Source organism: Salvelinus fontinalis, chromosome 37 (assembly GCF_029448725.1).
Source record: "Salvelinus fontinalis isolate EN_2023a chromosome 37, ASM2944872v1, whole genome shotgun sequence".
Classification (NCBI taxonomy): Eukaryota; Metazoa; Chordata; class Actinopteri; order Salmoniformes; family Salmonidae; genus Salvelinus; species Salvelinus fontinalis.
Genome location: NC_074701.1, coordinates 27,431,165 through 27,447,178, shown reverse-complemented (window position 1 = coordinate 27,447,178; position 16,014 = coordinate 27,431,165). Strand labels below are relative to the sequence as shown.

Below are 16,014 nucleotides of genomic sequence, written 5' to 3'. Positions count from 1 at the left end.
ACACTAAATGCCCTATTCAATCTAAACCACATTACTTGTTTACAGTAGCTTCATGACTCCTCAAAAAATATGTTAACGGTATGAAACTAGGCCACAGAAAAAGAGATTCAACGTGAGATTGATTAAACCATGCATGGCACAAATGTTGTTTTTGACCCGCAAAACTCGGAAAGACACTCAAATCGAAAAAGTTGGGGAATGGTGACCGTGGGCGGTCATTGTTTTCCACAAATTTGGACATTTGTCAGCAACTTGGGAAAATAATTTCCCTCATCCCCGCTTTCCCATATTCATTAGTCGTCCTTCCCTCAGTCTTGAAGTGTTGTGAGTGGGAGCAGTTGACTTCCCGCGTGTATTTATATTTGTTCCCTGCACTGCCTGCGCTGTGTGACTCCTTGATTTGTCACGTACCCTCCCCATCAAATGCTTTCGCCGTCAAAACTATTATTTTTTTTCTTCCAGAGAGCTTTCTCAAAATGGCTGTGTGTAATGGAAGACATTTATTTGCCATTTTGATTATGAACGATCGATTTCCCTTCGGCTGGCGGTAAGGCCCCCGTCCCTCTGCTTCAGCAGATGTGCACACTCTGACTGGCTGCAATAAAGGAACCATTAGCAAGAGCAGGGTTCCTCTGCGAATGCCAACCCGAAACTGTTTGTGTGTATGTGTTGTGCGTGAGAGTGTGGTTTTACTTGTGTGTGCTTGTGATGTATTAGTTTATCTTTGTTTGTCAGCCTTATCTGTGTGTGTGTGTGTGTGTGTGTGTGTGTGTGCTATGTTCTCTGAAATGTCAAATAAGAGTAAGCGAGGCCAGGAGTGGTTGTGTTATTCATTCTCTGGGGGGGGGCCGTTTGTCCTTTGCTCCAACGTTGGCTCACAGTGCCTTTGTCTGCTTAGATCTGCAGTGTGGACATCAAGCTTGCTGGCCCACTGTACAAAGGCTACACACACACACACGAGCTGGGGCACATACACATACTTTACACTCTTCTCCAAATATATTAGGACATTGAAGCTAAGTATTTGGATCTATGCTCCAGCATTTTAGTACAGAATGTAAGGTTTTATTTGAGGGTATTTTCATACATATCTGTTTTACCATTTAGAAATGAAAACATTTTATGTACAGTTGAAGGTGGAAGTTTACATACACTTAGGTTGGAGCAATTAAAACTCATTAACCGACTTGCCAAAACTATAGTTTTTTCCAACAATTGTTTACAGACAGATTATTCCACTTCTAATTCACTGTATCACAATTCCAGTGGGTCAGAAGTTTACATACACAAAGTTGACTGTGCCTTTAAAAATTTGGAAGGAGACGCGTTCTGTTTCCTAGAGATGAACTTACTTTGGTGCGAAAAGTGCAAATCAATCCCAGAACAACAGCAAAGGACCTTGTGAAGATGCTGGAGGAACCAGGTACAAAAGTATCTATATCCACAGTAAAACGAGTCCTATATTGACATAACCTGAAAGGATGCTCAGTAGGAAGAAGCCACTGCTCCAAAACCGCCATAAAAAAAGCCAGACTACGGTTTGCAACAGCACATGGGGACAAAGATCGTAGTTTTTGGAGAAATGTCCTCTGGTCTGATGAAACAAAAATAGAACTGTTTGGCCATAATGACTATCGTTATGTTTGGAAGAAAAAGGGGGATGCTTGCAAGCCGAAGAACACCATCCCAACCGTGAAGCACGGGGGTGGCAGCATCATGTTGTGGGAGTGCTTTGCAGCAGGAGGGACTGGTGCACTTCACAAAATAGATGGCATCATGAGGATTTTTACTAGAATTAAATTTCAGGAATTGTGAAAAACTGAGTTTAAATTTATTTGGCTAAGGTGTATGTAAACTTCCGACTTCAACTATATCTATATATATCTAACTATTTGGAAAAATTCACATATAGTCTATTGAAATAGTCCAAAGTGGAGTATTTGGTCCCATATTCCTTGCACAACTTGTTGGATATATTAGTGGTGTGTTTTGGATTATGTTCTCTTCAATAGGAACTGAATGGTGAATAATGTCTTGTGCCATTTTGGAGTCACTTTTGTTGTAAGTAAGAATAGAAGAACATTTCTATATTCACGTGGATGCTACCATGATTATGGATAATCATGAATGCATCATGACTAATGATGAGTGAGAAGGTTAGAGGCAAAAATATGATACCCCCCAAAATGCTACCTTCCTAAGTTATTGGTAATAGTTAGAGTTTAGCGTGTTTTGTTGTAGCCTCTGAACGGCATCTCACTTATCGTTATTCATGATTCATTCGTGATTTTTCTTAATCATGGCAATATCAGGTTCAATTTAGGAGTGTTTTTAAACAACAAATTGGCCGATGTCGGTTCAATTATTTTAATTCCATTTCATTTGTTTTTTCCCTATGAGCTCAACGTGCAGTTTCTCTATAAATAAATCAGATCAAGCCTGCACTGTGCGATTGTTGTAGGGAGTTTCCAACAGGCCAATATTCAACATAGTTTAGTGCAGAAAATTTGGTAATTAACTACAATGACCAAAATCCATTGCGCGCCCCTTTAAACTTGTCTGGTCTGTGCCGAGCACTGAGCTATAATAAAAACGGTGTGGAGCAGACACGGTGACTGAGAAGAGACAACGGTGTGGAGCAGACACGGTGACTGAGAAGAGACAACGGTGTGGAGCAGACACGGTGACTGAGAAGAGACAACGGTGTGGAGCAGACACGGTGACTGAGAAGAGACAACGGTGTGGCGCAGACACAGTGACTGAGAAGAGACAACGGTGTGGCGCAGACACGGTGACTGGGAAGAGATAACGGTGTGGCGCAGACACGGTGACTGAGAAGAGACAACGGTGTGGCGCAGACACGGTGACTGAGAAGAGACAACGGTGTGGCGCAGACACAGTGACTGAGAAGAGACAACGGTGTGGAGCAGACACGGTGACTGAGAAGAGACAACGGTGTGGAGCAGACACGGTGACTGACAACGGTGTGGAGCAGACACGGTGACTGAGAAGAGACAACGGTGTGGAGCAGACACGGTGACTGAGAAGAGACAACGGTGTGGAGCAGACACGGTGACTGAGAAGAGACAACGGTGTGGCGCAGACACAGTGACTGAGAAGAGACAACGGTGTGGAGCAGACACGGTGACTGAGAAGAGACAACGGTGTGGAGCAGACACGGTGACTGACAACGGTGTGGAGCAGACACGGTGACTGAGAAGAGACAACGGTGTGGAGCAGACACAGTGACTGAGAAGAGACAACGGTGTGGCGCAGACACGGTGACTGAGAAGAGACAACGGTGTGGCGCAGACACAGTGACTGAGAAGAGACAACGGTGTGGAGCAGACACGGTGACTGAGAAGAGACAACGGTGTGGAGCAGACACGGTGACTGACAACGGTGTGGAGCAGACACGGTGACTGAGAAGAGACAACGATGTGGAGCAGACACGGTGACTGAGAAGAGACAACGGTGTGGAGCAGACACAGTGACTGAGAAGAGACAACGGTGTGGCGCAGACACAGTGACTGAGAAGAGACAACGGTGTGGAGCAGACACGGTGACTGACAACGGTGTGGAGCAGACACGGTGACTGAGAAGAGACAACGGTGTGGCGCAGACACGGTGACTGAGAAGAGACAACGGTGTGGAGCAGACACGGTGACTGGGAAGAGACAACGGTGTGGAGCAGACACGGTGACTGAGAAGAGACAACGGTGTGGAGCAGACACGGTGACTGAGAAGAGACAACGGTGTGGAGCAGACCTGGCGAATGAGAAGAGAACACGGGATTGAGAGGGATAGAAAACAGTTGCTTTGTGAGCCTGAAAATGCACAATCTAAGTGATTGATAGTTGGTATTCAGCAGTCATAAAAGTATGACTTATTTACTTTTAATAACTCTAAAATAGTGATTTTTGTCAGACAGCAGCAGAGCTTTAGAGATGAGATGATGACTTGGAATGAAATTATATTCATTAAATAAAACATATTTTATTAAAGTAATGTGAATTAATTATGATTAATAAGTGATAAGCAGTGATGGGCAGTCACTACCATCATGGAACTGTTATTAATTGTTTTATTGTTTTACAGCATTCAACCCACATAATGCATAGTGCATTTAGGGTTGTATGTTCGGTTGGCGTTAAGGCGGTTAGTGTCAAACGCACATTAGTTAGCAATTTTGTCATGTAAAAACTGTCGCACTGGCATTTTCCAGCTCTAACGCCAGGTTCGGCAATTTACTTGTCTTATATGGCTCCCAAGTGGTGCAGCAGTCTAAGACACTGCATCTCAGTGCTAGAGGCGTCAATACAGACCCTGGTTCGATTCCAGGCTGTATCACAACCAGCCGTGATTGGGAGTCCCATAGGGCAGTGCACAATTGGCCCAGCCTCGTCTGGGTTAGGGTTTGGCCGGTGTAGGCCGTCATTGTAAATAAGAATTTGTTTTTAACTGACTTGCCTAGTTAAATAAAGATTAAATAAAATAAATAAATGCAATTATATCAGCTCGCTGAAACATAAAACAGTAATTTTGTCAAGACCGTTGATAATGTGTTTAGCTTATGAGACCTCTTGGAAATGAATCTCAATCATCAAAGCTTTATTAAAACATCAAGTTTGAGAGGAGCAAAAGTGAGCTGACATTCCCTTTTTATCTACAGTGCATTCGGGAAGTATTCAGACCCCTTGACATTTTCCACATTTTGTTACAGCCTTGTTTTTAAATGTATTAAATGTATATTTTTTCTCATCAATCTACACACAATACCCCATAATGACAAAGCAAGAATACATTTTTTTGAAATCTTTGCTAATTTATTAAAAAATAAGCAACTGAAATATCACATTTATATAAGTATTCAGACCCTTTACTCTGAAGCACTTTTAGCAGCGATTATAGCCTTGAGTCTTCTTGGGTATGACGCTACAAGCTTGCCACACCTGTATTTGGGGAGTTTCTCCCATTCTTCTCTGCAGATCCTCTCAAGCTCTGTCAGGTTGGATGGGGAGTGTGGCTGCACAGCTATTTTCATCAACTCTCTCCACAGATGTTCGATCGGGTTCAAGTCCGGGTTCTGGCTGGGCCACTCAAGGACATTCAGAGACTTGTCCCGAAGCCACTCCTGCGTTGTCTTTGCTGTGTGCTTAGGGTTGTTGTCCTGTTGGAAGGTGAACCTTCACCCCAGTCTGAGGTTCTGAGCACTTTGGACCAGGTTTTCATCAAGGATCTCTGTACTTATAGACGTCTATGTTTGGACCAAATCGGGGCTGGTCCACGAAAAGACCACATACTCTTTCTACCATATCCTATAACTGCTACATGATTTATGTTAGATTATTTCTTTGACTGAACGTTCTAAAGCCTTTATTACAGCAAAGCAAAGATTAAAAACAGCCACATTTGTGAAATTGTTTACTTGACATGTCGTTGCGTGAGATTGGGTGCTTACGGAATCAGTATGCTGTTAAACAATCACTCAAACAGGCAATAGAAGCAGGATCTGACTTTGTTTATGTAGAAATATTGATGATTTATAAAGCCAAGCACATTTAACAGTTAGACTATTGATTATAGATCTAATTAAGTTCAGTTTTTCTCTCTCCTCACTTTTTTTCGACAATAAGCCAAGGGCTGTTTTCTCATCTCCTCATTCTGCTGCTGCCTCCGGCATTGTTCTCAACACCAATATGCTGGCTATCTTTGCTATTATGCACATAGCAACATAATCTGGGAAAAGGCGCCAATTCCTGCTCAACTAAAGAAATCTCGGTCGACCAACAGCCTATTGACCAAACAATCGACTAGTCGACTAAATGGGGTCAGCCCTAACCTACACACAATACCAAAGCAAAAACAAATTAAGAACAGAAATACCTTTTTTTAATTAAGTATTCAGAGCCTTTGCTATGAGACTCAAAGTTGCGGTCAGGTGCATCCTGTTTACATTGATCATTCTTGAGATGTTTCTACAACTTGTTTGGAGTCCACCTGTGGTAAATCTAATTGATTGGCCATGATTTGGAAAGGCAAACACCTGTCTATATAAGGTCCCACACTATAGGAAAGATTGTTCGGTATGATTTAGAAACTTGCCAACCAAGCTGGAGTTATCACTGTGGCCCTGTCACCTGGACATGTATCTTCACGCCTAGAATAAAAACCTCTAGGCTTTTGTCATAATTTTACATTTATTGGGAAAAAATGCCGAATTATGTGACATGGGGAAGTTTGGGGAAAAAATAAATCCCGTCCGAATCATCCTTTGGAATAGCTGACATTCTGGAGGAATAATTACAACCAACGTTCTCTAGTAATACTAGTCCCGTGCGAATAGGTCTTTGGTCACGTGCATGCGATGCATACATGTCACGCAAAGAGAGCAAGTGTTGAGGGAATAGGGAATGTTTTTCCTAAACAAATGAGGGATTTCGATAACAGAACTTTTCAGTCATAAATTACTGTAATTATGTTACAGCTTCAGCAACACGGACAGCGCGATAAACGTTGATGTTCTATGGTGGTCGCTGCAGCAGGGAGGAGAGGGAGACAACGGGTGCTAGTCACAGTCACTTGCTGTCTTTTAAAACATTTTTTTTACACAGCTCAGCAAGTCTGAGCCCTGCCCAGCACAATCAAATCAATTGCTGGTCGGACTCCCTCTAGTCATTTGTGTGTCTTAATTATTTAATAAAACCGTGTGCTTAAAGCATCAGACAAGCTCAGTGAATATAGTTGATTTGATTAAATACATAATATGTGTCAATATATGGGAAAATCGACATTTAAAAATGTCAACCAATCGATTGGTCGAAAGAACAGACAACTCTTGGTCAACCGAGATCTTTTTTAGTCAGGGACAGCCATAGTGTAGATTTATAAGGGGGGGGGGGGAATGTTGAATCCATTTTAGAATAAGGCTGTATCGTAACAAAATGTGGAAAGAGTCTGAATACTTTCGAATGCACTGTAGGTATGTATGCTGTCTCTGTTACAAGCTTTTCACTACACCCGCAATAACATCTGCTTAACACGTGTATGTGACCTATATTGATTTTATAAAATGTTATTGTAGGCAGGCCTACATTTATTTTAGCCATGCTTTGGATGTGTGTAAAACCTCCTCCATGATGTAGCCCACGTGTCCATACCCATCATGAAACAAGAGAGCCTTGTATTTAGAAGTTATTTTCCTCAAACAATTGTTTGTTTTTTCCGTTTCATATTTTTAAATCCCAAGCTCTCCGTAGGCTGCCTCAAAACTTGAGACATCTGTTGCGTTGTGACAAAACTGCACATTTTGTTCCCAGGACAAGGTGCACCTGTGTAATGATCATGCTTCTTGATATGCCACACCTGTCAGGTGGATGGAATATCTTGGCAAAGGAGAAATGCTCACTAACAGGGATATAAACAATTTGTCCACAACAGTTGAGAGAAATAACCTTTTTGTGGTTCTGGAACATTTACATTTACATTTAAGTCATTTAGCAGACGCTCTTATCCAGAGCGACTTACAAATTGGAAAGTTCATACATATTCATCCTGGTCCCCCCGTGGGAATTGAACCCTGGTCCCCCCGTGGGAATTGAACCCTCAACCCTGGCGTTGCAAGCGCCATGCTCTACCAACTGAGCCACACGGGACCGGGAACATTTCTGGGATCTTTTATTTCAGCACATGAAACATGGGACCAACACTTTATATGTTGCATTTATGTTTTTGTTCAGTGTAGATATTGTACATTAAGTGCTTTCATTTCTAAATGGTAAAACAGATACTGTATGTATAAAAATGCACTCAAATAAAAGGTGCCATTCTCTACTGTCACCTCATATGAAATATTTCACCTCAAATCCAACATGCTGGAGTATAGTGCCAAATTAACTGTCCAAATAAATATGGAGGAGAGTGTAAATAGAATGAATTGTGTCCTTCCTTCATTTCCACTTGCAAGATGAAAAAGAGAGAATAAAGGACCCATGCAGGTCCACTGGCACACATTTCTCTGTCTCTGTCTCGCTCTCTTTCTCAGAAACAGACTGTTGTGCAGTATTTTGTCTCTGCACTGTTGCCTATGTCTGATTGCCAGGAGCTGGGTGCGAGGCGGGACGAATGATTGGTTTCCAGTCACACGTAGAGCAGGGGAATAAGGTATGGAGCCTGATGCTGTGTGTGTGGGTTCAGTGGTCAGTGTCCAGGTTTGGAGGTCATGGGGTGAGGTTAGTGGGTTACGTAGTTACTGTAGGGTCATTGTAGTGGCAGGGGAGGGCTGTGGATCTAGGCCACACAGCCAAATTGGAACAAGAAGGAAAGAAATCCAATTCATATTCTTATCTCAACACCTGTCACACAGCAAGATGCTTTTCAACCTCTGGAGTGCTTCCTGTTTTCAATTTCAGTGTGTGTGCGTGCTTGCATCTACAGATATGTGTGTGTGTGTGTGTGTGTGCGTGTCAGGGTTTCCGTTAGGAAAGTGTGGCGCCGGACATTTGACCGGCAGCATTTTAATTTACCGGAAATTTACTGGAACCATATGCATTGTTTGTGTAACCTGATTAGGGCATTCTGTCTCAGAATGACAGAAATCCCATTCAGTTTAAGGTAATTCATCTTAACAGAACATGCAACTCTGATGCAACAGCATGTGATTTGAAGATGTTAGAATACCAAGCTTTCCCTAAAGTAAATTCAATTAAATTGACAAAATTATAAAGCCTGTTTAGCTTACTTCTGTCTATTACATAAATAAATAAAATCATTCAGAATAGGCTACTACACCAGAAAGCATGATTTGGCCACAGAGGATCATTAGCTTCTTTAAAAAAAAAAAAATGGTGGATTGTTTTAAATCGCATTGCCTAGGTTACAGTCGGAAGGGCCTGTAATTTTGGGCAGAGCGCGCAGAAAATACGAAGTAGATGATTGAGTTGAGACTGTCAGTAAAAAGCAGAGATACCCAGCCAGGCAAACCGCAATATTTAAAAATTCAATAGCGGGAAAAAAGTTTGGAAAACAAACGGCTATTGCTGTAAAGAGAAGACAATGAAAAGACTCCAATCTGTCTTACTTCTCAAAATTCTGAACTTAATTGAGTGTAAAGTATTGGCACCAGCGGAGAACTTTGACCATATCCCCGTTGCGTGTGCATATTCACGGTCTTTATCATTAGGTCAGTGCCACTTTTGTTTGTTTTTGGACAATAATTTCCCCCTCCAGGTTAGATGTATTTGTCCCCCCTTTTCGTTGGCCCATTATATGGATCAGACAGCGTAGTTTGTCAGTGTCAGCAGAGAAGCCTACCCTGTCATTTTTGTCATAGATAAAAAATATTCAGCTAATGTCTCCAAATAAAGTGTAGTAGAATTGTCTGAAATGTGTCTAATAAAGGCCACATTTTCCTGTGCAAAGAAAGCAGATGAAATGTAGGTTATCTGATGTAGCCAAGGTTACTCTAAACCACTACGCGGTGCTGATTGTGTTATACAATCTGAAAGTATTCAGAACCCTTGACTTTTTCCACATTTTATTACGTTACAGCCTTATTCTAAAATGTATGAAAATACAACACACATCTTATTAATCTACACACACTACCTAATAATGAAAAAGTGAAAACAGGTTTTTAGACATTTTTGTAAATGTATTTAAAATAAAAATATCTTATCTTATTTACATAAGTATACAGACCCTTTGCTATGAGACTCGAAATTGAGATCAGATGCATCCTGTTTCCATTGATCATCCTTGAGATGTTTCTACAAACTGATTGGAGTCTACTTGTGGTAAATTCAACTCATTGGACATTATTTGTAAGTCGCTCTGGATAAGAGCGTCTGCTAAATGACTTAAATGTAAATGTAAATTTGGAAAGGCACACACCTGTTTACATAAGGTCCCACAGTTGACAGTGCATGTCAGAGCAAAAACCAAGCAGACCATGAGAAACAAGATTCTCTGGTCTGATGAAACCAAGATTGAACACTTTGGCTTGAATGACAAGCGTCACGTCTGGAGGAAACCTCTATGTGATACATGTGTATCACATAGAGCACACAGCCATGCAATCTCTATAGACGAACATTGGCAGTAGAATGGCCTTACTGAAGAGCTCAGTGACTTTCAACGTGGCACCGTTATAAGATGTCACCTTTCCAACAAGTCAGTTCGTTAAATTTCTGCCCTGCTAGAGCTGCTATGACCAACTGTAAGTGCTGTCATTGTCTAGGAGCTGCAACGGCTCAGTCGTGAAGTGGTAGGCCACACAAGCTCACAGAATGGGACCGCCAAGTGCTAAACATGTAGCATGTAAAAAGTGTTTGTCCTCGGTTGCAACACTCACTACCGAGTTCCAAACTGTCTCTGGAATCAACATCAGCACAATAACTGTTTGTCGGGAGCTTCATGAAAAGGGTTCCCATGGCCGAGTAGCCGCGGCAGGTAGCCTAGTGGTTAGAGCGTTGGGCCAGTAACCGAAAGGTTGGTGGATCGAGTCCCCGAGCTGACAAGGTAAACATCTATCGTTCTGCCCCTGAACAAGGCAGTTAACCCACTGTTCCTAGGCCGGCATTGTAAATAAGAATTTGTTCTTAACTGACTTGCCTAGTTAAATAAAAAATAAATAAAAAAACAATGCCTATAGATCACAATGCCAAGCACCGGCTGCAATGGGTTAAAGCTCGCCACCATTGGACTCTGGAGCAGTGGAAACGTTTTCTCTGGAGTGATGAATCACACTTCACCATCTGGCAGGCCGACGGACAAATCTGGGTTTGGTGGATGCCAGGAAATAGTGCCAACTGTAAAGTTTGGTGGAGGAGGAATAATGGTCTGGGGCTGTTTTTCATGGTTCGGGCTAGAGTGTAGGCTGTTATAGCAGCAAAGGGGGGAGACTAACTCCCATGATGTTGGAATGAGAGATGTTTGACAAAGGGGAGTCCACATTATTTTGGTTATGTAGTGTATTCTTAGCCTATATTATGACTATCCAATCTACTCATGACATTATGAATAGTAGGCTATCTTACATAAGTCTGCCAATGTGAGGATGCATGAACTGCTTTCTTATAAAGGATCATTTTTATGGTGAAAATTAGCTTCTTGAAACCCACGCACTGAATATGTTAGAATAACTGTCCACGTTTCCTTTTCCTCAGCCAACAAGACAAGTAACGAACAGCAATATCACTGGCCTTCGTCAATCTACTGTCCCTCATAGTAGAAAGTGGTCTATTGGTCAGCTTGTCTTTCTGTGCGAGTAACAAAGGGCCTATTCCAAACAGACTCTGGGACAGTTGAGGGGCAATAGATCCCAAATGTATACAACCAATAAGCTAAGGCTACATCCAAAAACACATTAAAAAACAATAAGATTCATGCAAAAGATCAGAATGTGGATTGTGCCTTTTGGCTATTGAACAATGAAAAAGTTGATTTGAAAACCAATAGAACATGAGAGAAAAAGGCTACTGGTTTCAATGGCCTATGGAAGTCTTTATAAAATATTTGCCGTTTGGTTGGATCTTGGCTAGGCTTTTTGGAAGCAAGATAAGACATGCCTCATATGTAGAAAAAGTTCAGGTTTCAAATAATGAAGTATATGTTTTCAAAATGCATACTGCCTCCAGCTCATTGCAAAGTGGTGTGTGACACGCTGAAGTCTGCTTACATTTACATCATTACATTTAAGTCATTTAGCAGACGCTCTTATCCAGAGCGACTTACAAATTGGAAAGTTCATACATATTCATCCTGGTCCCCCCGTGGGGATTGAACCCACAACCCTGGCGTTGCAAGCGCCATGCTCTACCAACTGAGCCACACGGGACCACACGGGATTCATGTGCTTAGTTGCCTATGCACATGAATGGCGAATGGGAAGCTCGCTTCAATTACCAGTTGAGAAATAAAATAGTAGCTCTTTATAATTGTGGCATCAAAACAGTTTTTAACACCCGATTGCCTTCAGAAATATTGTGCAATGATTGGGCTTATTAAAGCACGTTTCACTCCAGCAGCAACAAACAGCTGTTTGAGCAGAATCAGCAGCTCTCACGCTACATCCACTGGTATTTACATCAATGAATAGGCTAAAATGCATTATTTCGCAATGTCATTTTTTGTTGTTGCTAAAAGCCAGCTATTACCGTCTAACAGAAATCCTGGTGTCTGTGTACAGTGTCTGTGTACAGTGTGTTCAAATATGTATGTGTTTGTGAGTATACTGTGTATTCCTGTGAGCGTCTGCCTGCGTGCTCATGCACCAGCGAGGCAGAGCAACTTTTGATGGAGGGAGATATGAGCATTAAGTGGTAGACAAGGGACATTTGCACTGAGCAAATAAATGTCAAGTTAAGTGGCTGTTGAAATTGCCTCCCTGTGTGGAGCAGGCAGTATCCAAGCGTTGCTGTCGGGGAGAAAATAAGACATAAAAAGCAGAAAAACGTCAGCCATAACAGATTTCATAAAACACTATGATAATCTCTTCAGATTTTTTTTCCCGGTCAAGAAAAGTAATGGATAGAGCCTCACTGGTTGGTCTTCAAGGGAACACTGATCCCAGTACCTAAATTACTAAGTCATTCTTGTGTTTGAACTGTGAAATAACTGATAGCTATCCAGGAGGAACCAGCTTGATCACGTGATAGCTCACGTTCTGATTTACTTCAAAACGTGAGTGCAGCGGTCTGTCTGGTTGACCAGTCTAACTGATAGTTTCTCAGTGAAATCCAACACATTTCTCCATGTGTTTTATTGGATTGTCTCCATGTAAAGCTAGCCTGTGGGCCAGGGTCTTTCTGACAGTTAACCTGTTTAGCTAAGGTCTGTCCTTGTTTGCGCTCTGCTGCTAATTTGCTCTTACTTGTATTTTTTTGTACCTTTTATTTAACTAGGCAAGTCAGTTAAGAACACATTCTTATATACAATGGCGGCCTAGGAACCGTAGGTTAACTGCCTTGTTCAGGGGAAGAAAGACAGATGTTTACCTTGTCAGCTCGGGGATTAGATCTAGCAACCTTTCGGTTACTGGCCCAACGCTCTAACCACTAGTCTACCTGCTGCCCCTTGTGGGTTTGCTTGTTTTGATTACTGATCAAATACTCTGAATGTGTGTGTGTGTGTGTGTTCGTACTGTATGTGTCTATGCACAAGTGTGAAATCAAAGGTATCTCTTAGGGGGTGTGTCTAAGACTCCTTGCTATCATACAGACAGACAGACAGACACAGACAGACAGACTCAGCAGCCTTCAAAACCTTTCCATCTTAACCTTCACAACTAAGTTCTATCCGTGTTCCCCTCGAACCCAGGACCCAAAGGAGAGGAAGTAAACAGACTCCGTTTCAGAGGTTTATTTTGGCACTCCTGCCGCCACCTTGCCTGGCACGCTGTGTGGCCCAGTGGAGTCATGGCATAGGGGGGTCCGTGTGTGTGAGTGAGACGGGAAGTTGGCTATTTAAATCTCCCAGCTCAGCATTTACCTCAGCATGTTCCTCTTGTTACTGACAGCAGCTGCTGTACTAACAGACACATCATAGAGACTCTCTGTCTGTGTGTGTGTGTCACACGAAAACGCAAACGCCCACAGCGACCTTTAATCTCCAACCTTCCGCCCTCTGTTACGGCTCACAGAGAAAGCCATGCTGAGGGTCCACAGGGACACAGTGTGTGTGAGTGTGACTGTGGCTGAGACTGTGGCAGCTTAATAGCAGATGAAGTGTTCCTAAGGACAGTGGTGCTTTTTTCTCTGAGTGAGAGGCTGCCAGACAGACAGCAGAGAGACTGGTGGAAGAAGGCCAGGGTGGTCCTCCATCTTGGCACCATTACCACAGGATAAGCTGCTTAATCAGCCAGCCCCTAGATGAGTGTCGTGTTTAAGTGTTAGTGTTCTCTGGGGAGACGGAGAGTGAGGCCCCTTTTAAAGTCCCCTTGGTGCATCTTAACACTACTGTCATGTTCCTAAGATTTACTGAGGACAAAGATAATTGTTTGGAAAATATTTTTGTCTTGACCTTGCCTTTGTATAAGTGGAATACAATTGGTTTCAGACTCTTATACTCACAAGGCCTTATAACTCTGCTGTGGCCCCTGTGTTTAAATTGAAGTTCTCTTGAGCTGTTTTGTGGGGTTGTTTTTCACAGTGCCTTCTATAAGAATCATACATAATGAATAAAGCTCTGTCTTTGGCTATGAAATATTCATTACTGCTACTTTATAACCCTCCTAACAAGGGTTGTCCAGCCACTGAATGGAATTCAGGTCTTGTTATGTATAAGCACAGGGAAGTGACCGTTGCCTACATTATTTATCTTTATAAACTGGTTGGTTCGAGCCCTGAATACTGATTGATTGACAGCCGTGGTATATCAGACCGTATACCACGAGTATGACAAAACATTTATTTTTACTGTTCTAATTACGTTGGTAACCAGTTTATAATAGCAATAAGGCACCTCGGGTGTTTGTGGTATATGGCCAATATACCACGGCTACGGGCTGTATCCAGGCACTCTGTGTTGTGTAGTGCTTACAAACAGCCCTTAGCCGTGTTATGTTGGCCATATACCACACCCCCTCAGGCCTTATTGCTTAAGTAACCACTGCCTGACCAGCTTTGCAAACAGAGCCATTACCTCTGAATCCATTTATTGACTCAAGGGGCAGATTTGACAATGTATCATATGTGTTTAGATAGGCTTGTCAAAGTGGTGGAGTATGTATTTACAAAGCGATGGTTTTACGCGCTCTTGCCCTTTCCAAGGTACCTCCCTGGGTTTTGTAGAAGTTGGCTTATGGCAATAAACATGGGTGTTTGGACTGCAGTAATGACCCCTGGCTCATAAACCAAGCCAGATGATCAAATGCCACCTACCACAATCACCCTCATGCATGGTACTCCGACTCCCCATAGTCTGCGTTCAGTTCTCCGCCTACTTTTTCAGAACATTGTCTTTGTAGTGGTTGCCTTGACCAACAGGGTCAAATGAAGGATTTGTTGAGTTTTACACACACCTGACTGGGGTTGCTAAAGAACACTTGTGACTTGGATCATATTTTCCAAGCCTCTATTAGGTCCTAGCTGCCGTCTCCCTTCTTTTAGTAGCAACCAAGTTGTTCTGGGCTGTCTGTAGCTTCCTAAATCCCCTGCTGCCCAGTACACAGACAGATACATGGCTTCTGCCCCGGAGCAGAACAGAGAGGTATCGTCAGACAGGGCTGTCAGGGGAAATCACCTCATCATAACCAGGGAGAGGACAGCACCTGAAGCAGCACACAGTAGTGTCACCTCAGATAGCACCTCTACAAACGGCTTCTCAGGACACTCCTCCCTGGCCCAAAATAACCCTCAGGGATGATGTTATTAACAGTCTGTGATAGGACTGTGATGTCTTTGGCAAGGTGACATATCTCTTGTTAAGCTCATTGTTTTATGTCTTCCATTCTCTCTCTCCCCTCTCTCTTACCCCTCTCTCTCGCTCTCCCCCCTCTCTGTTTCTCCCCCCTCTCTCTTTCTCTCCCATTGTTGCAGTTGCGACTCCGAGAACCGTTACCTTGGTAACCCCCTCAGAGGAACGTGTTACTGTAAGTATCCCGCTGCTGCAGCCCCACCTGAGTCTCTGTTTTATTTTCGTCCTCCAGATCTTGCTGTGGTCCTATTTTATTTATTTTTTTACACACGCACGCACGCGCCTGGTCAGTTGCAGCATCTCACACAACTGCACAACTCTGTGACCTTTGCCCTGCACTGAGGGTGGGCTAAGCAGATGGAAGCATTTACTCTGTGGCAGGCGTATGGCAGTAATCAACTGCAGCTTTGTCTGTCTCTAAACTTGATTTTATAGATTTGTAGCTGGAGATGGTAGCAGGGTTTAGAGGGACTTCTGTCTCCAGATGTCAATGTCAGACCACTGGCCTCATATTGATTTTAATCATTTGCAGCAAATTTGTGGTTTTTCAAGTTAAAGTACATGGGGGGAATGTTTTACTGAAAACAGATTCTCGCTGAC

The 16,014-nt window shown here is 42.7% G+C and overlaps 1 protein-coding gene across 2 annotated transcripts in view; it reads left to right on the top strand.

The window, feature by feature from the left end:
• Positions 1-16,014, top strand: part of LOC129836447 (attractin-like protein 1) — a 331,683-nt gene that overhangs the window by 134,597 nt on the left and 181,072 nt on the right. For both annotated transcript variants that reach the window (XM_055902623.1, XM_055902622.1), the window contains one exon: positions 15,537-15,589. In XM_055902623.1, coding sequence (XP_055758598.1) covers positions 15,537-15,589 — 53 coding nt within the window. The remainder of the gene's footprint in view (positions 1-15,536; positions 15,590-16,014) is intronic.